Below are 26,903 nucleotides of genomic sequence, written 5' to 3' on the forward strand. Positions count from 1 at the left end.
GCACCATGCATGCTGTTACGAATACTAGAAATGGAAAATGTCTTTCATTTTGTCTTGAAGTAACAGCAGTGATAAAACTAAACATATTCAACTTGCTGTCTTCCTAGATTAAAAATAACTTGGCTCAGAAATAAGAGTCCAGGCCGGGCGCAGTGGCTCACGCCTGTAATCCCAGCACTTTAGGAGACTGAGGCGGGCCGATCTCTTGAGCCCAGGAGGTTGAGACCAGCCTGGGCCACATGGCAAAACCCTGTCTCTACAAAAAATGCAAAAATTAGCTGGGCATGGTGGCACACATCTGTAGTCCCAACTACTCAGGAGGCTGAGGTGGAAGGATCACCTGAGCTTGGGAGGTCAAGGCTGCAGTGACTGGAGATGGTGCCCCTGCACTCCAGCCTGGGTGACAGAGTGAGACCCAATCACAATTAAAAAAATAAATAAAAAGAGACGAGGGCAGTGGCTCACACCTGTGATCTCAGCACTTTGGGAGGCCGAGGTGGGCTGGATCACTTGAGGTCAGGAGTTCGAGACCAGCCTTGCCAACAGAGTGAAACCTCGTCTCTACTAATAATGCAAAAATTAGGACATGGTAGTGGGCGCCTGTAATCCCAGCTACTCAGGAGGCTGAGGTGGGGGAACTGCTTGAACCCAAGAGGTGGAGGTTGCAGTGAGCCAACATTTTGCCACTGCACTCCAGCCCGGGCGACAGAGCGAGACTCCGTCTCAAAAAAGAAAGAAAGAAAAAAAAGAATTGTTCATGGTCGTCTAGATTTTTATTACGTCTTATTAATTTCTCCAGTCACTATTGTCCTCACATACCTGGTAGGATATCACTAAGCACCCAAGTACCAGAATTCACCTCTGAGTTTTCAGGTTCTGTTTCTGTTTTCAAAGTCCAGCTCGGTCCAGAGGGCACACTAGAGGGCGCACTAAACCCTCTAAGCTACCAGAAGATCCAGCATCTGGCCTGCAGAGGGTGCACTATCCCCCTCTTAACCACCAAAGTTGGGGTGGGGGAGAATTACTTCTCTTCCTTGTTTTCTATACATTATGTTAGAGTTTTATAAAAGGAAGATAATTACAGAGAAAATTGTTTAAATTTCACAAAAGCACAGAAACATATTTAAAATGTACTGTTTGCTTATTCAAAGCATTGCCGCAGGTGAGTTTGAGTCGTATAGTTAAGAGCAGGTTTGGCAAATTCATGGCACAAGAGATGTAGGTACCCCCTTCTCCATAGCCTTATCAGACACATATACTCCGTCTTAGAGTCTTTCTCCGTATAGTGCCCCTACAGCCACTGCAGTTTGCTAGAGTTGGCTTTGGAGAGGAAACCTGTTTGCAATCCCTGGTTTCTTTTTCTTTCTTTCTTTCTTTTTTTTTTTTTTTTGAGACGGAGTTTCACTCTTGTTGCCCAGGTTGGAGTGCAATGGCGTGATCTTGGCTCATTGCGACCTCTGCCTCCCTGGTTCAAGTGATTCTCCTGCCTCAGCCTCCCGAGCAACTGGGATTACAGGCATGCACCACCACGCCTGGCTAATTTTTTGTATTTTTAGTAGAAACGGGGTTTCACCATGTTAGCCAGGCTGGTCAAGAACTCCTAACCTCAGGTGATCTGCCCACCTCAGCCTCCCAAAGCGCTGGGATTACAGGCATGCGCCACTGTGCCCAGCAATCACTGGTTTCTGACATCATGAATTGTTTTCTGACATCATGAATTGTTTTCTGTGGTACAACCTTCAGTACCTTAAAAGGTAAATAGAAATATTCAAACTTTCAGCCAGTGGAGGTTTGGACTATCCTTGTCTCTAAGTCTAAAGAGTTATCTATACTTCCCAGAACCAGCTTCCTAGGACAGCCCTTGGTCCAAGGCTGCCCCTCTCCACTGTGCCTGCCCACGTGGCTGCCTCTCTGGGTGTGAAAGACTGACAGACATAGGCACCAGACCTCACGTAGTAAGGAACCATAGGGCTTCAGAGGGCCTTTGTTGACAGCAGTCTGTTTTGATCTTACCCAATAGGATTCTGCATCTGTAAGTCCTTTTAAATCCCACCTCCAACCCATTCCTCTTGTCCCATTTTGGGTGTATCTATACTTACCAGGTGTCAGCCACAGCCAACTGTGTTTCAGGTTCATACTTCTTTCTGTTTACCCCTTAAGGCTGGACAGGTAACAGAATCAGATCACAACAGCCTTATATACCATACAGAGGACTTTAGATTTTATCTTGTAGATAAGCCATGGGGAACTTGGAGGGATTTTGAGCAAAGGAGGGATCTGATGGATTTGGTGTGATAGAAAGATAATTCAGGCAGCAGCCTGGAACGTGGTTACAGGCAGGTAGGCCTGGAGACTGATGATGGAAGCGGCCTGTTGAGTGATGAAGGGAGAGGTGATAAGGGCTAAGCTAACAGTGGCAATGGCACTGGAGATACAGAAGAGGAGATTAATATCAAAAATATCTGATACAGTCTCTAAGACTCAGTGATTGATTCATCCTCATGAAGGCAGTAACTGTATTTTGTCATTATTATCAATACTTAGCCCAGTACCTGGCCAGGAGCAGGTGCTCAATAAATGCTTTTAAATGGATGAATGATCAGCCAGTGTGGTGGCTAAGAAAGGAGAAGGTGGCTACATATGGAAGAAGCTGTGTTTTGACCATTCACCTTGATAAGTAATGTTGGAAGAGGGACAACTTTAAGGGAGAATTTAATGCATTTGATTTGGAGACGTGTAGTTTGAGGTGTCTTAGAGCTGTCAATGTAGAGATGTCAATTGGGCATTTGGAGATATGGGCCTGGAACCTCAGGAGGAAGATCTCCTGACAGATGGATTTGGGAGAACTCAGCATACATAAATGGTAGTTGAATCCATGGGTGTAAATGAGGTTAGAGGACAAGAGAGATAAGGAAGGACCCCTAAGAAATAGCAGCATTGAAGGATGGCCTGAAGACAAGGAGCCTGAGGGAAAACGGAGAAGTGGCCAGAGGCAAGCTAGGAGAGCCAGGGGTGTGGAAACCCGAGAGGCCCTCTTCCTGGTGGAAGAGATGCACCCAACTCTCACTCAGGTTCACACAGAGCAGAATGGCATGTCTTGACCTCAATGAAGGTTCAAACCCATCTAGGCAGGCTCAGGCTCTCTACCTCTATCCCAGCATCCTCTGCCTCTTAAGAGGTCAGTTGGTCATTCAGAATCCTGTCATAATTCCTCCCATAATAGAAACCCAGAGTAAAATTAGCATACCATTTTCTTCAAGAGATGAGATATGCTATGTCTTTATAAAACCTGTCTAACACATTCTGTTATGACTAAATAAAAATGGATAAAACCTAGAATGGAAAGAAACATAAGACATTAAAAAGTGATTATTTCTGAAATGTTAAAGATTGGTTTGTATTTTTCTCTTTATTCTTTCCTATATTTTCCTCCAAGAGTATGTAGAACATGTGAAATCTGAAAAGGAATCTTTTAAGTTATTTTTACATGGGAAAGCCTGAAATACAGACCAAACAATTATCTAACTGTTTTAAATAAACAATTTACCAAAGTCAGACTATACTTATTGGAAACATGTAGAGATCTGGCACGTGATCTAGGTTGTCAAATGTCTTGATTTTTTTTTTTTTTTAACCATTTTGTATTAGTTTGTTTTCACATTGCTGATAAAGACATATCCAAGACTGGGAAGAAAAAGAGGTTTGAAAGACTTACAGTTCTACATGGCTGGGGAGGCCTCATAATCATGGTGGAAGGCAGGGAGGAGCAAGTCACGTCTTACATGGATGACAGCAGGCAAAGAGAGAGCTTGTGCAGGGAAACTCCTCTTTATGAAACAATGAGATCTCATGGGACTTATTCACTATCACGAAAACAGCATGAGAAAGACCTGCCCCCACGAGTCAGTTACCTCTAACTTGGTCCCTTCCACGACATGAAGGAATTGTGGGAGTTGCAATTCAAGATGAGATTTAGGTGGGGACACAGTCAAACAATATCACATTTATATTATAAATCCAGGTTTTGGAAATAATGATCCATATAGAATATCTGAAAACAGGCCATTGTATGTTCAGAAAATCTACTGCAGCCTCTTGGAGAATATACTTTTTGGTTCTGTGTAAAAATTCGCCAGGATAAATATCAAGGCCACCACATACAGCTGTGCAGGTTGTACACTGAACAACTCCAGGGGCAGGGGATCCTTTTATTAGAATGCAATATAAATGGTGTCTTCTAGAGTTCAGCAGTGCACAACCTACCTAAACAAACAAGTGGTAGACCTAGTAATGACTGAATGACATTTTAAAGACCTAGCCCATTACCTGCCAAAATGTTAACTTATTAATAGAATACATTACTGAAGATTTGGCTATGAAAAATTACAGACTTACAAAGTGCTCCAAAGGTAAGCAGTGTAGGAAATTTTGTTAAATGTTTACTATTGTCATGGAATATTATGATAAAACATTGTAATTTTTTTAAAAAAGGATAACTAGTTACACTTTTTGTTTTATTCACTAAGGGCTAGTTTCAGTTTCCAAGAAAAGTGTGTCCTACGTGGTAAGCAAGGAGGGAGGTGGAAACATCTCTGTCATTGTCCCTGGGGGTGCAAAAGAATCACTGGATGCTCATCCTGGAAAGTTCACTCTGTTCATCCGCCAGCGGAAAGGATTTGTTAAAATTGCTTTGACCCATGGGTAAGTGGCTTTTTGTAGAAAGTAGGGGGTCAGAAAAGTTAAGACATTATTAAACAAACCACGAAGAAGTAAGGTGATTTTCCAGCCCTTAAAGACCTCCTCCAAATCGATCTGACAGTAAAAGCAGGTGTGGATGTTCTTGGGGAATGGAATATGACCTTTTTACTACAGTAGCTCAATGCCATGACATTCAGCAATTAAACTTAACTCTAAAAGCAAAACAACGAGAACAACAACAAACACCAACATTCTATACAGTGTAATTTTCCAGCCAAATCAACAGTGGCCAAAGCTATAGATAAAAGAGAAGTTTCCTGGAACCCTAATTTTCTATATAATAAAATCCTGTCAATGGCTAGCCTGCTGAAATTCCTCCCTAAAGAATGTCAAGTTTAAGACAGTCTCAATGAACGTGAAGTTAGCAATATAGGAAGGCTTGGGCACATTTAAAAATTTTTTCAGAATTTGTTGCAAGAGTCAGCTAAACAGAATAAATTATTTGAATCCTTTTCATTGAAAATTCTTACCCGTCCCCTTTGTTATTGCAGCGCCTCTCTGGTCCCAGTGTTTCTTTTGGTGAAAATGAACTGTTTAAACAAATTGACAACCCCGAAGGATCATGGATTGGAACTGTTCAGAATAAACTACAGAAGATCATGGGGTTTCCTTTGCCCCTGTTTCATGCCAGGGGAGTTTTTCAGTACAATTTTGGCCTAATGCCCTATAGGAAAGCCATCCACACTGTTGGTATGTACATAAAATGACTACAGCTATTAGCTTACTTTAAGCAATGTTTCTTGTTATTGATTGAGGTGCTAATGCAAGGGAAGTGGCTTTGAGTAAGAACTTCCTGAAACAATAATCCTGTAGATGTTATTTGATTTTTGTTTCTGGTATTCCTTTTATTAATGAAACGACTACATTTTCCACTAGAATAGGAATTGATTACTTTCAAGAATACTGCTTTCCATCTGAGGTACCGTGTTCATCTCACTAGGGAGTGCCAGACAGTGGGCACAGGTCAGTGGGTGAGTGCACCGTGCGCCAGCCGAAGCAGGGGCGAGGCATTGCCTCACTCGGGAAGCGCAAGGGGTCAGGGAGTTCCCTTTCCAGGGGTGCCACTCCCACCCCAATACTGTGCTTTTCCGACGGGCTTAGGAAACGGTGCCCCAGGAGAGTATAGCCCGCACCTGGCTCAGAGGGTCCTACGCCCACGGAATCTCGCTGATTGCTAGCACAGCAGTCTGAGATCAAACAGCAAGTCGGCAGCAAGGCTGGGGGAGGGGCGCCCACCATTGCCCGGGCTCGCTTAGGTAAACAAAGCAGCCTGGAAGCTTGAACTGGGTGGAGCCCACCACAGCTCAAGGAGGCCTGCGTGCCTCTGTAGGCTCCACCTCTGGGGGCAGGGCACAGACAAACAAAAAGACAGCAGTAACCTCTGCAGACTTAAATGTCCCTGTCTGACAGCTTTGAGGAGAGCAGTGGTTCTCCCAGCACGCAACTGGAGATCTGAGAACTGGCAGACTGCCTCCTCAAGTGGGTCCCTGACCCCTGACCCCCGAGCAGCCTAACTGGGAGGCACCCCCCAGCAGGGGCAGACTGACACCTCACACGGCCGGCCAGGTACTCCAACAGACCTGCAGCTGAGGGTCCTGTCTGTTAGAAGGAAAACTAACAGAAAGGACATCCACACCAAAAACCCATCTGTACATCACCATCATCAAAGACCAAAAGTAGATAAAACCACAAAGATGGGGAAAAAACAGAGCAGAAAAACTGGAAACTCTAAAAAGCAGAGTACCTCTCCTCCTCCAAAGGAATGCAGTTCCTCACCAGCAATGGAACAAAGCTGGACGGAGAATGACTTTGACGAGCTGAGAGAAGAAGGCTTCAGATGATCAAATTACTCCGAGCTACGGGAGGATATTCAAACCAAAGGCAAAGAAGTTGAAAACTTTGAAAAAAATTTAGAAGAATGTATAACTAGAATAACCAATACAGAGAAGTGCTTAAAGGAGCTGATGGAGCTGAAAACCAAGGCTCGAGAACTACGTGAAGAATGCAGAAGCCTCAGGAGCCGATGCGATCAAATGGAAGAAAGGGTATCAGCCCTGGAAGATGAAATGAATGAAATGAAGGGAGAAGGGAAGTTTAGAGAAAAAAGAATAAAAAGAAATGAGCAAAGCCTCCAAGAAATGTGGGACTATGTGAAAAGACCAAATCTACATCTGATTGGTGTACCTGAAAGTGACGGGGAGAATGGAACCAAGTTGGAAAACACTCTGCAGCATATTATCCAGGAGAACTTCCCCAATCTAGCAAGGCAGGCCAACATTCAGATTCAGGAAATACAGAGAACGCCACAAAGATACTCCTCGAGAAGAGCAACTCCAAGACACATAATTGTCAGATTCACCAAAGTTGAAATGAAGGAAAAAATGTTAAGGGCAGCCAGAGAGAAGGGTCGGGTTACCATCAAAGGGAAGCCCATCAGACTAACAGCGGATCTCTCGGCAGAAACCCTACAAGCCAGAAGAGACTGGGGGCCAATATTCAACATTCTTAAAGAAAATAATTTTCAAACCAGAATTTCATATCCTGCCAAACTAAGCTTCATAAGTGAAGGAGAAATAAAATACTTTACAGACAAGCAAATGCTGAGAGATTTTGTCACCACCAAGTCTGCCCTAAAAGAGCTCCTGAAGGAAGCGCTAAACATGGAAAGGCGCAACCGGTACCAGCCACTGCAAAATCATACCGAAATGTAAAGACCATCGAGACTAGGAAGAGACTGCATCAACTAACGAGCAAAATAACCAGCTAACATCATAATGACAGGATCAGATTCACACATAACAATATTAACTTTAAATGTAAATGGACTAAATGCTCCAATTAAAAGACACAGACTGGCAAATTGGATAAAGACTCAAGACCCATCAGTGTGCTGTATTCAGGAAACCCATCTCACGTGCAGAGACACACATAGGCTCAAAATAAAAGGATGGAGGAAGATCTACCAAGCAAATGGAAAACAAAAAAAGGCAGGGGTTGCAATCCTAGTCTCTGATAAAACAGACTTTAAACCAACAAAGATCAAAAGAGACAAAGAAGGCCATTACATAATGGTAAAGGGATTAATTCAACAAGAAGAGCTAACTATCCTAAATATATATGCACCCAATACAGGAGCACCCAGATTCATAAAGCAAGTCCTGAGTGACCTACAAAGAGACTTAGACTCCCAGACATTAATAATGGGAGACTTTAACACCCCACTGTCAACATTAGACAGATCAACGAGACAGAAAGTCAACAAGGATACCCAGGAATTGAACTCAGCTCTGCACCAAGCGGACCTAATAGAAATCTACAGAACTCTCCACCCCAAATCAACAGAATATACATTTTTTTCAGCACCACACCACACCTATTCCAAAATTGACCATATACTTGGAAGTAAAGCTCTCCTCAATAAATGTAAAAGAACAGAAATTATAACAAACTATCTCTCAGATCACAGTGCAATCAAGCTAGAACTCAGGATTAAGAATCTCACTCAAAACCGCTCAACTACGTGGAAACTGAACAACCTGCTCCTGAATGACTACTGGGTACATAACGAAATGAAGGCAGAAATAAAGATGTTCTTTGAAACCAACGAGAACCAAGACACAACATACCAGAATCTCTGGGGTACCTTCAAAGCAGTGTGTAGAGGGAAATTTATAGCACTAAATGCCCACAAGAGAAAGCAGGAAAGATCCAAAATTGACACCCTAACATCACAATTAAAAGAACTAGAAAAGCAAGAGCAAACACATTCAAAAGCTAGCAGAAGGCAAGAAATAACTAAAATCAGAGCAGAACTGAAGGAAATAGAGACACAAAAAACCCTTCAAAAAATAAATGAATCCAGGAGCTGGTTTTTTGAAAGGATCAACAAAATTGATAGACCGCTAGCAAGATTAATAAAGAAAAAGAGAGAGAAGAATCAAATAGATGCAATAAAAAATGATAAAGGGGATATCACCACTGATCCCACAGAAATACAAGCTACCATCAGAGAATATTACAAACACCTCTACGCAAATAAACTAGAAAATCTAGAAGAAATGGATAAATTCCTCAACACATACACCCTCCCAAGACTAAACCAGGAAGAAGTTGAATCTCTGAATAGACCAATAACAGGAGCTGAAATTGTGGCAATAATCAATAGCTTACCAACCAAAAAAAGTCCAGGACCAGATGGGTTCACAGCCGAATTCTATCAGAGGTACAAGGAGGAGCTGGTACCATTCCTTCTGAAACTATTCCAATCAATAGAAAAAGAGGGAATCCTCCCTAACTCATTTTATGAGGCCAGCATCATCCTGATACCAAAGCCTGGCAGAGACACAACAAAAAAAGAGAATTTTAGACCAATATCCTTGATGAACATTGATGCAAAAATCCTCAATAAAATACTGGCAAACAGAATCCAGCAGCACATCAAAAAGCTTATCCACCATGATCAAGTGGGCTTCATCCCTGGGATGCAAGGCTGGTTCAATATACGCAAATCAATAAATGTAATCCAGCATATAAACAGAACCAAAGACAAAAACCACATGATTATCTCAATAGATGCAGAAAAGGCCTTTGACAAAATTCAACAACCCTTCATGCTAAAAACTCTCAATAAATTAGGTATTGATGGGACATATCTCAAAATAATAAGAGCTATTTATGACAAACCCACAGCCAATATCATACTGAATGGGCAAAAACTGGAAGCATTCCCTTTGAAAACTGGCACAAGACAGGGATGCCCTCTCTCACCACTCCTATTCAACATAGTGTTGGAAGTTCTGGCCAGGGCAATTAGGCAAGAGAAGGAAATCAAGGGTATTCAATTAGGAAAAGAGGAAGTCAAATTGTCCCTGTTTGCAGATGACATGATTGTATATCTAGAAAACCCCATTGTCTCAGCCCAAAATCTCCTTAAGCTGATAAGCAACTTCAGCAAAGTCTCAGGATACAAAATCAATGTACAAAAATCACAAGCATTCTTATACATCAATAACAGACAAACAGAGAGCCAAATCATGAGTGAACTCCCATTCACAATTGCTTCAAAGAGAATAAAATACCTAGGAATCCAACTTACAAGGGATGTGAAGGACCTCTTCAAGGAGAACTACAAACCACTGCTCAAGGAAATAAAAGAGGATACAAACAAATGGAAGAACATTCCATGCTCATGGGTAGGAAGAATCAATATCATGAAAATGGCCATACTGCCCAAGGTAATTTATAGATTCAATGCCATCCCCATCAAGTTACCAATGACTTTCTTCACAGAATTGGAAAAAACTACTTTAAAGTTCATATGGAACCAAAAAAGAGCCCGCATTGCCAAGTCAATCCTAAGCCAAAAGAACAAAGCTGGAGGCATCACGCTACCTGACTTCAAACTATACTACAAGGCTACAGTAACCAAAACAGCATGGTACTGGTACCAAAATAGAGATATAGATCAATGGAACAGAACAGAGCCGTCAGAAATAATGCCACATATCTACAACTATCTGATCTTTGACAAACCTGACAAAAACAAGAAATGGGGAAAGGATTCCCTATTTAATAAATGGTGCTGGGAAAACTGGCTAGCCATATGCAGAAAGCTGAAACTGGATCCCTTCCTTACACCTTATACAAAAATCAATTCAAGATGGATTAAAGACTTAAATGTTAGACCTAAAACCATAAAAACCCTAGAAGAAAACCTAGGCATTACCATTCAGGACATAGGCATGGGCAAGGACTTCATGTCGAAAACACCAAAAGCAATGGCAACAAAAGCCAAAATTGACAAATGGGATCTAATTAAACTAAAGAGCTTCTGCACAGCAAAGGAAACTACCATTAGAGTGAACAGGCAACCTACAAAATGGGAGAAAATTTTCACAACCTACTCATCTGACAAAGGGCTAATATCCAGAATCTATAATGAACTCCAACAAATTTACAAGAAAAAAACAAACAACCCCATCAAAAAGTGGGTGAAGGATATGAACAGACACTTCTCAAAAGAAGACATTTATGCAGCCAAAAAACACATGAAAAAATGCTCACCATCACTGGCCATCAGAGAAATGCAAATCAAAACCACAATGAGATACCATCTCACACCAGTTAGAATGGCAATCATTAAAAAGTCAGGAAACAACAGGTGCTGGAGAGGATGTGGAGAAATAGGAACACTTTTACACTGTTGGTGGGACTGTAAACTAGTTCAACCATTGTGGAAGTCAGTGTGGCAATTCCTCAGGGATCTAGAACTAGAAATTCCATTTGATCCAGCCATCCCATTACTGGGTATATACCCAAAGGACTATAAGTCATGCTGCTATAAAGACACATGCACACGTATGTTTATTGCAGCATTATTCACAATAGCAAAGACTTGGAACCAACCCAAATGTCCAACAATGATAGACTGGATTAAGAAAATGTGGCACATATACACCATGGAATACTATGCAGCCATAAAAAATGATGAGTTCATGTCCTTTGTAGGGACATGGATGAAATTGGAAATCATCATTCTCAGTAAACTATCGCAAGAACAAAAAACCAAACACCGCATATTCTCACTGATAGGTGGGAATTGAACAATGAAAACACATGGACATAGGAAGGGGAACATCACACTTCGGGGACTGTTGTGGGGTGGGGGAAGGGGGGAGGGATAGCATTGGGAGATATACCTAACGCTAGATGACGAGTTGGTGGGTGCAGTGCACCAGCATGGCACATGTATACATATGTAATTTACCTGCACGTTGCACACATGTACCATAGAGCCTAAAGTATAATAATAATAATAATAATAATAATAAAAAGAAAAAAAAAGAATACTGCTATTGCACAAGTAAAATCCAATTTTCAAAATAAAGTTTCTAATACTTTATAATGAATCTATTTCTCTGTGCCAGCCGATTATAACATAGCAATTCTTTGATGACAAGTTATATCAGAGTTTATAGATAGATTTCTGTATGATAAGTGTCATACATTTCTGTATGTATACATTTCTGTATCATACATTTCTGTATCATACATTCTGTATGATGTGTCATACATTTCTGAATCATACATTTCTGTATGATAAGTGTCCTCATTATGTTCAGTTCACATAGGCATCAGTTTCTATAGCAAAAGGTTCTTTTTTTGCAGCTAGCTATTTTATATATATTCTGCTATTCTGCTATAGACTTATTTTTTTTGTTTCAGTAGGTTTTTGGGGAACAGGTGGTGTTTAGTTACATGAATATATTCTTTAGTTGTGATTTCTGAGATTTTGATGCACCCATCACCGGAGCAGTGTATACTCTACCCAATATGTAGTCTTTTATCCCTCACCCCTCTTCCACTCTTTCCCCCGAGTCCCCAAAGTCCATTGCATCATTCTTAATGCCTTTGTGTCCTCATAGCTTAGCTCCCACTTATGAGTGAGAACATACGATGTTTGGTTTTCCATTCCTGAGTTACTTCACTTAGAATAATGGTTTCCAATTCCATCCAGGTTGCTGAAAATGCCATTATTTCATTACTTCTTATGGCTAAGTAGTAGTCCATGATGTTTATATATATATATATCACAATTTCCTTATCCACTCAATGATGGGCATTTGGGCTGGTTCCATATTTTTGCAATTGCAAAATGTGCTGCTATAAACATGTGTGTGCAAGTATATTTTTCGTATAATGACTTCTTTTCCTCCGGGTAGATACCCAGTAGTGGGATTGCTAGATTAAATGGTAGTTCTACTTTTAGTTCTTTAAGAAATGTCTACGGTTTTCCCTAGTGGTTGTACTAGTTCACATTCCTACCAGCAGTGTGAAAGTGTTCCTTTTCACTGCATCCACACCAACATCTATTATTTTTTGAATTTTTGACTATAGCCATTCTTGCAGGAGTAAGGTGGTATCGCATTATGATTTTGATTTACATTTCCCTGATCATTAGTGATGTTGATCATTTTTTCATATGTTTGTTGACCATTTGTATATCTTCTTTTCAGAATTGTCTATTCATGTCCTTAGCCCACTTTTTGATGAGATTGTTTGTTTTGTTCTTGCTGATTTATTTGCATTCCTTGTAGATTCTGACTGCTAGTTAGACTCATCTGATTTTAAAAAGCTGCATGTTTGGGAGAATCCAGTTGAGGGAGGAGGGTGAAGACCATGTTGATAAAAACACTGAGGGGTTGACCAAGTGTGGTGGCACACACCTGTATTCCTAGCACTTTGGGAGGCTGAGACAGGAGGAATGCCTGAGCACAGGAGTTCCAGACCAGACTGGCAACAAAGCTGGACCTCATCTCTACTAAAAATTTTAAAAATTAGTGGGGCACCATGGCATGTGTTTGTAATCCCAGTGCTTTGGGAGGCTGCGGAAGGAGGAGCACTTGAGCCTAGGAGTTGGAGGTTGGAGTGAGCTATGATTGCGCCATGACACTATAGCCTGGGTGACAGAGCAAGACCCTATCTCAGAAAAACAAAAACAAAAAACCCAGGAGCAAAGTATTTAGCTCCTCAGATTGGAAGAGGATTGGAGAGCTAAAATGAGAACATACTGAGCCCGGCACTAATAGCAGAATTACTAAAACTATAAACTTATTATGAAGCTGGAAGTAATATGTTCACCATGGATAGCCCATTAAGTAAAATTCAAATATAGTCAAATATTGTTTTAGGTCTGTTTCGCTAGGCTAGGATTTTACTACCATCAGTTTATAAGTGCTTTCCATTTAATGTGCAATCACATGACATTTTTTTTTCACAGTAATTACGTTTATTATTATTAAATCTTAAGTATCTGAAAGGTATAAATGTGGGTCAAATGGAAGAAAATAGGAACTGAAATCAAACTATTGCAGATGCACATGAAGAATGACTTTTTTTCTGGTTTTCAATCTCTCTGAAGGGAATATTGAGGAGAGTAATTCTGATATGAAACTGAGTTGGGGATATATTTGTTTCCTAGGAGAAATTCCTGTGGAAGGGAGACAATTATCAGAATCTTTTTTTTTTTTTTTTTTTTTTTGAGATGGAGTTTCGCTCTTGTCACCCAGGCTGGAGTGCAATGGCATGATCTGCAACCTCCGCCTCCCGGGTTCAAGCGATTCTCCTGCCTCAGCCTCCCAAGTAGCTGGGATTACATGCATGCGCCACCACACTCAGCTAATTTTTTGTATTTTGAGTTTCACTATGTTGGCCAGGCTGGTCTTGAACTCCCGACCTCAGGTGATCCACCCGCCTCAGCCTCCCAAAGTGCTGGGATTACAGGAGTGAGCCACCGCCTGTACAGAATCTTTTTTTTGTCCTTCAGGTCAGATGGGTAATGTGCCGATGTTGTGACAAGGTTCAGAGGGTGGCACATCTCACATGTGCCCGTGATCACCCAATCCTCATGCTCGTGAACTATAGAAGGGCCGAATTATCAGACTCTTAATGGACACAGGAACATATGTTTATAAGACATTGAGATTCGTATGACAAGAGACATCCCCGTAGGGAAGCAGGCCATAGACATAGCAGATGGGGTTTTTAGTGAGAGATTGGAAAATGAATAGCATGAACTGAAACAAAATAAGGATTGCTTGTGCATTTGGTGGTACAATCTGGGGAGTGATGGCTAACTTCTCATGGACTAGTTGACCGTCAGGACAAAAGATGTTACTTCCATGTATTTCCTCTACTTCAAAAAGTTTCTCAATCCCCCAAGTGTAAGGGTGACATCGAAACAGGGAGGTGACATAGATGCTGAGAAGAAAGAAAGCTAAATGTTATCTCTAAGCCAAGAAGGTAGATAACATTATGGATTTCTGAGGCTGGTTGGTGGCATATAAACAGGACTTCTTGTGACTGGTAAATATGTGTATGGACCCTATCTCGGAAATGCTGGTGACCCTGAACAGGAAACATGAGATCCCATCTTGTACTAGTCAGAGAGATAGTCTTTCCTGCTTATGTTCCATTTCCCAGTGTCTCAAGTAGCCCTTGCATTGGCCTCACTTTCCTACTCTGTTGTTGGTAGTTGCAGCTGGAGAGTCAATCACTTTCACCTAATGGTTCAGGGAGGCTAATGGAGGGTCTCTGGCTTCACCATTGCCACCCTCCTGTCACACACATACCACCTCAACTCTCAGCGGTTCTTGGAGAAAGCCTTTCCATTGAGGATGGTCACACAGCCTCTGCTTCATAGGGTAGTGCCATCTATTATAATATCAAAGAGTTCAGAAGAGTAAGGAGTTCCATCCTTCCACAGCAAGGCCTTGCCATTGCCCAGGTGGAAAAGCCCTGTCCAATAAGAGTAGAAAAACTCAGAGTAGCTTTGAGACACGGCAAACTCTAGCATTTCTTTTGTGTTTATCTTTGGATGGTAGAGTTCTTAGCAATGCAGATATATTTACATTTTTGCCAACTTTCGCTGTCTTTTTTTTTTGAGACGGAGTCTCACTCTGTCACCAGGCTGGAGTGCAGTGGCACGACCTCTGCTCACTGCAACCTCTGCCTCCCAGGTTCAAGCAATTCTCCTGCCTCAGGCTCCCAAGTAGCCGGGACTACAGGCAGGCGCCACCACGCCCAGCTAATTTTTGTATTTTTAGTACAGGCGGGGTTTCATCATGTTGTCCAGAATTGTCTCAATCTCTTGACCTCGTCATCTGCCTGCCTCAGCCTCCCAAAGTACTGGGATTACAGGCATGAGCCACCACTCCCGGCCAACTTTTGCTATCTTTATAGAACTGGTAGCATTTGTCCCCATACACCTTCTATTTTTCTGGACATAGGTTGCACCTGTGTACTCCAGCTTTGTTGCAGAGCTCATGACAGAGTTTTTCAGCCACATGCTTCAGACTTTCTGCAAGCTTCATGTTCTGGGCTTGAGGAGATTTTACCTGTTGGGAGATACTTCTTTTTTTTTTTTTTTGAGACGGAGTCTCCCTATGTCACCCAGGCTGGAGTGCAGTGGCATAATCTCTGCTCACTGCAAGCTCCGCCTCCTGGGTTCAGCCATTCTCTTGCCTCAGCCTCTTGAGTAGCTGGGACTACAGGCGCCCGCCACCACGCCTGGCTACTTTTTTTTGTATTTTTAGTAGAGACGGAGTTTCACTGTGTTAGCCAGGATGGTCTCTATCTCCTGACCTTGTGATCTGCCCGTCTCAGCCTCCCAAAGTGCTGGGATTACAGGCGTGAGCCACCGCGCCTGGCTTCTGTTGGGAGATATTTCTTAATATTTCTTCCTTTTACGAGGTGGTGTCTTGCTGAGTATTCGAGAGCTGGTGTTAACTGAAAAATTGGAGCAGAAATGGATTTCACATGACATTATTCTTAAATGCTGTATTTAATACAATAGAATGTTAACAGACTTGATCACTTAGGGTAATGGGAATATTGAGATAAATTTAAGTTTGCAATGGTATTGTTCAAGACAAGCTGGTTACCTTTTTGGCATAATATTCATTAACCATTTTTGATCTTTTACGTGCAAAGTACTATTGATAGCTTTGGGGATGATATAAAGGAAATTGTAAGGCATGATATTAGGAACTAAAAGTTTAATGAAATGTAACCATATGCTCACATGAAATAAGCTGTTGATGCTGAAAGCAAGTGTAGTCTGTTGACTTAAATGATTGCACTTGTCACCTGGTTAAGTTAAGCTTTTTTATTTTTTAAATGGTTTGCCATTTGATATCGCCTAGTTATACCTCTACTGACAAATAATCATCAGTCAAGGGTTGAATAGAATTACTGAATCTGAATTAGTTGTCAAGACTGGAAAACTGCAACTGTATTAACTTGTTTTCACTCATACTTGTCCAATGTGCTTCTCTTAAACATTCAGAAAGGGGGAAATTGCTTCAGTCCCTCCCTCTACTTACTCTGCAAACAGTTACAATGATTAGTAGTCTGTATCATCCTCAATATCCCGTTGTTGTTTCAAACATTTAAAAACTCAAGCTAAGAATATGTTTTGTATATGTTTCATAAAGACTCAGCTGCTATGATCTTAAGGTATAAGAATGGGAGTCAGTAATGTAGAGCATCTCGATTTGTGTGAACCAGACCCTCAAGACTGTATTTAAAGACTTTTATTTACTTGCAAAAACACAAGTGGAGGATAGAAGATTTACAATTCCATAAAAAAGTAAAGCCATGTGTCAATCAAATGCCACAGAGAATAAAACACAATATAAGGCTGAAACAGTGATGTAAATGACTGTGTTCATTTCTATTTTAAATCATGCACTTGAAATGCAGTGTGGCTTCATTGCTGACTCCCTGACGTGAGTTCTTCCTGTCCTACCCCAGGAAGGATTCAGGCAACATCTCAGAGCAGCAAGTTATTTTGTGGTCCCTCTACTCCCTCTCCTACTTTATTAACTTAAGTAAGCGCTACCTTACATCATAAGATAAACATCAACTCACTCAGTATTAGTTGGATTCATCCTAAATCATCACCTTAGCTAAATCCTCTCACAGGTGTCCAGAGAAGCCTGGATTCTCCATGCTTTAATAGTTCCCCACGGCTGGCCGCAGTGGCTCATGCCTGTAATCCCAGTTAGTTGGGAGGAAGAGGCATGAGAATCACTTGAACCTGGGAGGTGGAGGTTGAAGTGAGCAGAGATCGTGACACTGCACTCCAGCCTGGGTGACAGAGTGAGACTGTCTCGAAAGAAAGAGAGAAAAAGAGAGAGAGAGAGGAGGAGGAGAGAGACAGAGAGAGAGATAGAAGGAATTAAAGAAGGAAAGAAAGGAAAGGAAGAGAGGAAGGAAGGAAGGAAAGAGAAAGAGAGAGAGAGAGAAAGAAAGAAAGAGAAAGAGAGAGAGGAGAGAAAGGAAGGAAGGAAGGAAAAAGAAAAGGAAGGAAGGCAGGAAGGAAAGAGAAAGAAGAAAGAGAGAGAGAGAGACAAAAAGAGGGGCGGGCATGGGAGGGGAGGGGAAAGGAGGGGGTTCTTTCCATCCATAGGCCTGCCCTGATGGCTTGTGGCTGATGCTCCAGCACTGGCCACATAGAGATTGATCTTGGCATTAAGAGGCATTTATTATGTAGCAGCTGGATGTACAGAAGGAAGTGGTGTGGGTTTGAGGTCTGACTCTGAGCGACTTTGAATGTTTCATTTATCTTCTCTGAACCTCAGAGTTTACAACTATGAAAGAAGAGACCGTTATAATTATTCTGTCTTCTCACAGGGATATTATGGGGATTAAATGTCATGATACATGGGAAGGCAGTCTAGACTCCAGGTGCTAGGCAAATGCAGGTTGGTAAATGGAGTAAATGCCTCCTGCCTAGCTTGTTGAGAGCTTTCGAATATGTTTCTAGTTCCCTGTGTAAGTAACTTGCCAAAATGTTAATCTGAATCAAATCATGAGGAAATAATCAGACAAATCCAGATTGTGGGACGTTGTACAGAACAACTGGCCTGGACTCTTTAAAAATATCAGTGTCATAAGAGACAAGAGGGAGGGGGTCCTCAGAGACATACAACACAACAGCTGTTGTAGATTGACGGGAAAACAACTATGAACGATATTGAGGTGACTGATAAAGTTTGAATTTGGATTAAGTACAAAATAATATTGTGAAGAGGTTACATTTCTTGAGTATAATAATGGTGTTGTTATATAGGACATTGTTCTTGTTTTTAAGTAATACTGCAGAAATATTTAGTGATGATTCACATGATTGAATCATTGATGTCCACAACTTACTTTCAAATGGCCCCACAAAAATAGAAATAATAATGCACATGTATATACACACATATGTGTGCACATGTGCACAAAATGCTAGAAATTGCTGCGTCTAGATAGGGGTAGGCAAGTGCTTATTGTATTCCTTCTGAAGGTTTGACTTTTTTTTCAATAAAAAAGATAGGTAGGGGAATGCATTTTATTTAAATAAAGCTAGTTTGAAACCACATGAGGACAAAAGTAATCCACTGTGTTTCAAGTCACTTTTATATTCTGATGGGAAAAAAGCAGACTGAATCTGGGAGGTGGAGGTTGCAGTCACTCCAGCCACTGCACTCCAGCCTGGGCAACAGAGCAAGACTTTGTCTCAAAAAAAAAAACAACAACAACAAAAAATGACTAAGTAAGGGATTTCATAAATTATTTTTAAAAAAAGGGAAACTTAATTTTTCATTGTAAAATTAAAGAGATTAAAGGAAATAATGTTAAGGGCACTAACATAGTGTTGTAGGAGAGGCAAACCTTTACCTCTAGCCTCTTAGGGTCACTGGCTGGGCCTGAGAATGAAGTTGACATGAACCAGCAGGAGAAAAGCATGCAGATTTTTGCAAGTATGTGGGAACCCCCACAAGAAAGTGAAGACCCAGAGAAGTGGCAAGGGCTGAGTTTATGTACGAGGTTGAACAAAGAAAGGCAATTGTGGAAAAATAGCTAAAGTAAATGGGGAGACTAAAGGAAGATAAGAGTTACTTTAATAAGGTCTGAACAGATTTCTCTTGGCCTGTCTCCACATCTCTGATGATAACGTTCCTTCCTTCCTACTATAGGGAGGGCATCTTTTACAGAGGAATTTTGTTTCCTGCTTTCAGGAAGAAAAGGGGAGGTTAGAGTGCCCTTCTTGTACCTGAGGGGTTTTTTTGTTTGTTTGTTTTGTTTTTTGTTTGTTTGTTTTTAGTGCCTTTAGCTCAAAATAATCTCTGTGCCAAAGTGGCATATTTTAGGGTGGCATATTCTTCTGCCTTTCAGTACCCAGGACAACATATCAAGTGCTCAATGAACGTTCATGAGTGAGTGTGTCTGTGTGTGGACCTATACATACTCACATGCACACATGCTGACATTGGGCATCTTTTGAGACTCCACCATAAGCCACAGGTGAGCCCTGCTTTGCGTTCCGGCTTCATCTGACACCCAGGTTCCTGCTCCTTTTAACCCTTGTTGGCCACATAGCCCCTGCCTGTTTTTTCTCTAATATACAGCTATGTAGTATCTTGGAGAGCAATTCCTGCATGAGACTATTAGAACAATCAACTCTACAGAATCTTTACAATTACAGAATAATAAAACAAAGATTTTTTTTTTTTTTTTTTTGCTATGAAAAATCCACTGGTTGCCTCTATGAGAAAAAATAATGCCCACTTCTAAATGCTTTTCCAGCTGTGTATACCACAGGCCCACAAACCTCCCTCATTTTAGGTACAGCATAGCACTGTAGAAACTGGAGCAAGATTGCTGTGTAAGGCAATACATGCATAACCAATGTTGAATTGTTGGATGGAATTGGAAAATGGAGCAGTTGAGCATACCAGCTATAAAAAGCAGTGAAACATAAACAAAAGCTATGATTCCTGACTCTGTCACAAGTAGGCGTTGGCAGCTTTTTTTTCCAGGGCAAGGAATTCTATTTCTAAGAGCAGCCTGATGCAGCTGAGTTTTTTCCCCCTTTGTTTTGTAAAAAGGGAGTTTTGCAGAAGTTTCAACTAACTTAGTCTTATGTTGAAAATGTTTTTTCTTCTCCTTAGTACTAAAAAGATCTTTCTGTGGAGAGAGAAAATTCTGGTCTTCTAGGGCTCCAGGGACCCTTTTAAGTGTATCCCGGCCGGGCGCGGTGGCTCACGCTTGTAATCCCAGCACTTTGGGAGGCCGAGGCGGGCGGATCACGCGGTCAGGAAATGGGGACCACGGTGAAACCCCGTCTCTACTAAAATTACAAAAAATTAGCCGGGCGTGGTGGTGGGCGCCTGTAGTCCCAGCTACTCGGAGAGGCTGAGGCAGGAGAATGGCGTGAACCCGGGAGGCGGAGCTTGCAGTGAACCGAGATCGCGCCACTGCACTCCAGCCTGGGCGACAGAGTGAGACTCCGTCTCCAAAAAAAAAAAAAGAGTATCCCAATTTGCAATAACTCAGTATGGAACAATTCCAAGTAGATCTTTTTATTTGACCCTCACAACACTGGAGTTGGGTATGGCAGGGATGTTTTGTATACTGCTTTTACAGATGAGGACCTTGAGCTCTCATGATAAGTAAGAGTAAAATGTGATGAAAGCTTGTAATTCATCAGGTCTTTGATGCAGGCTGAGACCCCAAGTAATTGAGTGTTGGGCCTAAGGGATTAGGGGTAGGTTATGATAGTGTTACAGGAGAGGGGTCCGGATTCATACCCCAGGAGAAGGCTCTTGGATCTCACACAAGAAAGAATTCAGGGCAAGTCCATAAAGTGAAAGCAAGTTTATTAGGAAAGTAAAGGAATAAAAGAATGGCCACTCCGTAGACAGAGCATGGTTATTTTTTTGGTTATTTCTTGATTATATGCGAAACAAAGGGTGGATTACTTATGCTTCCCCTTTTTAGACCATAGAGGGTAACTTGCTGACGCTGCCATGGCATTTGTAAACTGCCGTGGTACTAATGAGAGTGTAGCAATGAGGATGATCAGAGGTCGCACGTTGCCATCTTGGTTTTGGTGGGTTTTGGCCGACTTCTTTACTGCAACCTGTTTTATCACAAAGTCTTTGTGAACTCTATCTTGTGCCAACCTCCTATCTCATCCTATGACTTAGGATGCCTTAACCACCTGGGAATGCAGCCCAATAGGTCTCAGCCTTATTTTACCCAGCCCCTATTCAAGATGGAGTTGCACTGGTTCCAGTGCCTCTGAAAATAGGGCTAGGATTTGAAGCAAGCTAGGGGCCCTCAGAGCCAAGGCCCTAATCAGCTATTCTCTCCATCTGTCCTCCCTTTTGCAGAAGGTGAAGTGACCGTCTTAGAGCCAAGAGGGTACATGGATACCTCAGTGTCCTCATCTCTCTATCTTTTGGCTGGAGCCCGTTCCCTGAAGTTTTATATTTCTGACACCGTCATTCGGGTTTGTGGTGTTTTTCCATGGGCTGGCTAATTAATTAGCCTTCTTGTGCCCATTGTTCTCATTTGTAAAATAGGGACAATAATGGCTGTCTTGCTAGGTTTTTCCGGGGATTTGACTTAATAACATCTAGTAGACTCTCGATAAATAATAGCTTTTTTTCCAATATAGGCACAAGTTAGCTTCAGGGCAGCTATATTGGAACTGAACTCACAATAGCAGGTTGTTTTCCACTGCTAATAGGCTGGTAGCTTTCAACCTCATTTCCCTGAGATGGGCTTTTTTGAATTACTTAGTAAAGGTATGATTATGATCTGTGTTCTGTTACTTCTGGCTTCATCCCTAAAATGCAATTGAGAAAGATTTCTTACTCTCTAATCCGGTTTGGGGTTAGTTTAAGAAGCAGGGGCAGGAATGCTGGGTTTAAGTCGTATTAATTTCCTGGGCTTTTTTGAGTGTAGTTTAGGAACTTTCAGCTCCTCACTTTTCCTACAACTAAGGCAAAGACAAGAAGATTATGTCTATCTCACAGTTTAAAGGGATAAGTCTTATGATTATAAATTCACTCTAGGCCGGGTGTGGTGACTCATGCCTATAATCCCAGCACTTTGGGAGGCCGAGGCAGGTGGATAACCCAAGGTCAGGAGTTTGAGACCAGCCTGACCAACATGGCGAAACCCTGTCTCTACTAAAAACACAAAAATTAGCCTGGCATGGTGGTGCGTGCCTGTAATTCCAACTACTTGGGAGGCTGAGGCAGGAGAATCGCTCAAACCTGGGGGACGGAGGTTGCAGTGAGCTGAGATCGTGCCACTTCACTCCAACCTGGGAGAAAGAGCAAAACTCTGTCTGAAAAAAAAAGGAATTCATTCCATATGAGCATGCTTAAGCTCTCTGGAAGAACCATCTGAAATGTAGTAAAACAATTAATGAGAAAAGCACAGGATTGAAATTAGCTGTAGGATAGCTCAGAGGAAAGAAGACTCACTAATTCAGAATGTAGAAGTACTAGCTAAAGTAAGCAGAGAAGAACACACTTCATCTTCTTAGACCACTGAGTCTTTTTATTGGTCCCTTACCCCCACCCTGAATAGTCACATTGACCTCTCTCACTGGAATAATTTCACTAAGAAAACAGAAGCTATTTTAATGAAGCCACAAATTTGCTAGTAGATTTACATGTAGATTTCTCAATATCTTCTTCAAACAACAGTAAAGCTCAGTGCTGGAAGAGTGCTTCAAGATCTTGGAATTCTACTCTTTTATCCTATGCATGTGAAAATTAAGGCCACAGAGGCTGGCTGTGGTGGCTCACGCCGACCTAGCATTTTGAGAGGCTGAGGCTAGTAGATCACTTGAAGCCAGAAGTTTGAAGCCAGCAAGGCCAACATCATGAACCCTGTCTCTACTAAAAATACAAAAAAGTTGGCTGGGTGTGGTGGCACATGCCTGTAATCTCAGCTACTTGGGAGGCTGAAGCACGAGAATTGCTTGAATCCAGGAGGCGGAGGCTGCAGTGAGCTGAGATCGCACCATTACAGTGTAGCATGGTTGACAGAGCGAGACTCCGTTTCAGAAAGAAAGAAAGACAGAAAGAAAGACAAGGAAGGAAGGAAGGAGAAAGAGAGAAAGAAAGAAAGAAAGAAAGAAAGAAAGAAAGAAAGAAAGAAAGAAAGAAAGAAAGAAAGAAAGAAAGAAAGAAAGAAGAAAAAAAGAAAAGAAAAGAAAAAAGAAAAGAGAAGAGAAGAAAAGAAAAAAAGAGAAAGAGGGAGGGAAGGGAGGGAAGGAAGGGAAGGAAGAGAAGGGGAAAGGGCGAGGGAAAAGGAAAGGAAATTAAGGCCAGAGAGAAAGTCACCTGCTCAGGGCACTTGCTGGTGAGCTGGGACTAGACCCAGCCCAGCCTTGTGCTTTTTGTGCAACTCCCGCTCCCAGTTCTACCTCATCACTACATTAGCCTCAGCTAGTCCATATTTCCAACCACAATTGACAGTGAGATGGTTGTTTCCAGTTCTTTGTGTTGAGTTAAACAGGACTTATGTCTACTATGTATAAATGTGACATCCAAGCTATCAGAGAAAACCACATGAGCTTTTCAAGGCTATATCTGGTTAAATTCTTAGCAATTTGAGAATATTAATGTTGCAGTAAGGATGTGTGTGTGTGTGTGTGTGTCCTCTGTGCCCCCTCAGCTCCCATACTGATGTCATTTATCACTTTCTTCCTTTTCTGTGACTTAACATTTGTTCATATTTTGTTTAGCTAACCACCCACTCTTACTGACATGAATCAGAACCTCGTATGTGACATGAGGTGACTCAGGATAGGACAAAGGTCGCTCTACTGTGGGTCCCGTTCATTACCTAGAGCCCACCTGACCTCATGCCCAAGCTAATGAGGTCAGAGGCAGCAGTTTGCTGCCTCATTGAACTTCCTGTACATTTTGTTGTTGTTTGTTTGTTTGCTTGTTTGTTTGTTTTGAGACGGAGTCTTGCTCTGTCCCCCAGGCTGAAGTGCAATGGCGCAATCCGGTCTTACTGCAACCTCTGCCTCCTGGGTTCTAGAGGTTCTCCTGCCTCAGCCTCCCGGGTAGCTGGGATTACAGGTGCCCGCCACCACGTCCGGCTAATTTTTGTATTTTTAGTAGAGACGGTGTTTCGCCATGTTGGTCAGGCTAGTGTCGAACTCCTGACCTCAGGTGATCCAGCCGCCTCAGCCTCCCAAAGTGTTGGGATTACAGGCGTGAGACACTGCACGCGGCCATCCTATGCGTTTTCAACTCTTGGCATCAGTAGCAGCATCCGACCAGCAGGTGGCGCAGCGAGTGCAAGAGCCAAAGCCATGGGAATTTTTGTATTTTCTAAAAATCAGAGACAAGTGAGATGTTATATAAACACCTTTTAAAATATGTATAGAGGTTGCCAGATTTGTTTTTAATTAATGTATTTGGGAAAACACAAATGCATTCTCATTTGTAGAAAATTTGTATAATACAGTTAGAGTGAAATTTCCCCATCCCTACTTCCTTACCAAAAAGGAACTTTCATGTTTCTCTCTCTTTTCGGACTTTTTTCCATGCACTAAAAACGTATAATACTTTTAGGAATATAAACATTTGTTTCAAAAATGGATCATACTGTATTATTTTACAAATTATTTTTCCACTTAATACATTTTAGACATCTGTGTGTATTTGTGTATGTGTACACATATTTATATTATTTCATTGTTTAAAAATTTCTGCCTAGGATTCTATTGAATGACTATTACATGGTTTATTTAACAGTTTTTCTATTGAGACGTTAGTTGTTTTTCAGTTACCCACTATTACAAACAATGGAATCCACGTCATTTATGTGTATTTCTCTAATATAGATACTTAGCTGTGAAGATACGTATTTTTTAATTGTTTAGAAAGACACTCAAAAGAGGCAGACTGGGCCTGGCCAGTGGCTCACGCTTGTAATTCCAGCTTGAGGTCAGGAGTTCAAGAACAGCCTGGCCAACATGGCAAAACCTCGTCTCTACTGAAAATACAAAAAAAAATTAGCCGGGCATGGTGGTGGGAGCCTGTAATCCCAGCTACTCAGTGGGAGGTTAAGGCAAGAGAATTGCTTGAACTCGGGAGGCGGAGTTTGCAGTGAGCCGAGACTGTGCCACTGCACTCCAGCCTGGGTGAAAGAGTAAGACTCTGTCTCAAAAAAAAAAAAAGTCAGACCAGAGGACTGCCACGTGACGTGAGGATTCACAGTCAGTAATAATCAGGGCACTGTGGTCTGGCTGTCAACTGTTCCAGAGGGAGGAAGCTGGTGACGTGGACACACAGCTATGTCCACTCACCCCCCAGCTGCAGTCAGCACAGTAGCTCATTTGACTCAAAGTCGAAACCACCAGCGTCCCGACAATCCAGTGTCTGCTGAGGAGGAAAGTTCTTTATTTGTTATCAGATGGAGTGGTGTGACCACTGCAGGCAGCCAGTGAAATGAAACAAGGATTGGAGTGAGCAGGCTGGAGGGATTCTGATTGGCAGTTGTGTTCACAGCTGTGCATTAGGGGCGGCGGTCTGTGGTGGAGTGGTTTTAGTTCCTCACGTATGATGTATTCCCTGTTTTTGCAGTTGGCCGTCCGATCCCTGTTCGTCAGACTCTGCACCCGACCCAGGAGCAGATTGAGGAGTTACATCAGACCTATATGGAGGAAGTTAGGAAATTGTTTGAGGAACACAAAGGAAAGTATGGCATTCCAGAGCATGAGACTCTTGTTTTAAAATGACTTGACTATAAAAAAAAAAATTAAAAAATAAAAATAAATGACTTGACTGTAATAAGGCATAAAGAAGGACAAGAGACCATCCTATTGTAAGAATAAATATTTTAAAGACTTTTTTTTTTCTTTTGCCTGTGGCATCAAATTTGCAACAGAGAAGTATTATTTATGGTGATGAATGTTGGTGTATCTGTGGTAAATAAAAACACAGTAGATGACTGTAGGATAAGCTTGGAGATGACTATAACACATCTAATAGTTTTCCTTGCCTATGAAGGCAATATCATTTTACAGGTTATGAACAAGTTTAGAATTATTCATGTGCTCTGAAAAACAAAAGAAAGCTTCAAAAAATAATTACACCCAGCTGGGCACAGTGGCTCACACCTATAATCCCAGCATTTTGGGAGGCCGAGGCAGGTACATCACTTGAGGTCAGGAGTTTGAGACCAGCCTGGCCAACATGGTGAAACCCCGTCTCTACTAAAAATACAAAAATTAGCTGGGCGTTGTGGTGGGCACCTGTAATCCCAGCTACTAGGGAGGCTGAGGAAGGAGAATCGTTTGAACCTGGGAGGTGGAGGTTGCGATGAGCCGAGATCGCGCCATTGCACTCCAGCCTGGGAGACAGAGTGAGACTCTGTCTCAAAAAAAATAATAATAATGATGATAATTAGACTCTCTTACTAAACATCACAATAACTTAAGGTGGTGTTTTCACAAAGTGTGACAACTGTTGTTCAGCACAGCCAGCCCATTTGGGAGACACTGTGTAAAATAGTTTGCCATAACAGCTAGAGGAAATATTTTTTTCTGCTTGAACAGGACATTTGTTAGTGAAAAAAGATACTTTTAATACTTAGATAGTTTTAGCCTTTGGTTATATCAACAACAAATTTTTAAACAATAGTGCAGGATTTTTTGCCATTTTCAAAATGGGATGAATCTGTCATACGAAAACTCATGTGGACAGGAGAATGGCTCCTCATTTCTATTCATGCTTAGAATCATGTTCCTTTGCTGTAGAGAAGGAAATCTATTT

The 26,903-nt window shown here is 41.7% G+C and overlaps 1 protein-coding gene and 1 non-coding gene across 2 annotated transcripts in view; one reads left to right on the forward strand and one right to left on the reverse strand.

Annotated features, from left to right (window-relative positions):
* Positions 1 to 26,076, forward strand: part of MOGAT1 (monoacylglycerol O-acyltransferase 1) — a 45,302-nt gene extending 19,226 nt beyond the window's left edge. The window contains 4 exon segments of the mRNA XM_024243652.2: positions 4,527 to 4,701; positions 5,250 to 5,263; positions 5,266 to 5,448; positions 25,713 to 26,076. Coding sequence (XP_024099420.1) covers positions 4,527 to 4,701; positions 5,250 to 5,263; positions 5,266 to 5,448; positions 25,713 to 25,867 — 527 coding nt within the window. The 3' untranslated portion in view covers positions 25,868 to 26,076.
* LOC112132505 (small nucleolar RNA U13) lies at positions 14,083 to 14,187 on the reverse strand. The gene has a single exon (XR_002914270.1). It is a non-coding gene; the product is annotated as a small nucleolar RNA U13 (small nucleolar RNA).
* Positions 26,077 to 26,903: the final 827 nt, after the last annotated feature.

This window comes from Pongo abelii, chromosome 11 (genome assembly GCF_028885655.2).
Source record: "Pongo abelii isolate AG06213 chromosome 11, NHGRI_mPonAbe1-v2.0_pri, whole genome shotgun sequence".
Lineage (NCBI taxonomy): Eukaryota > Metazoa > Chordata > Mammalia > Primates > Hominidae > Pongo > Pongo abelii.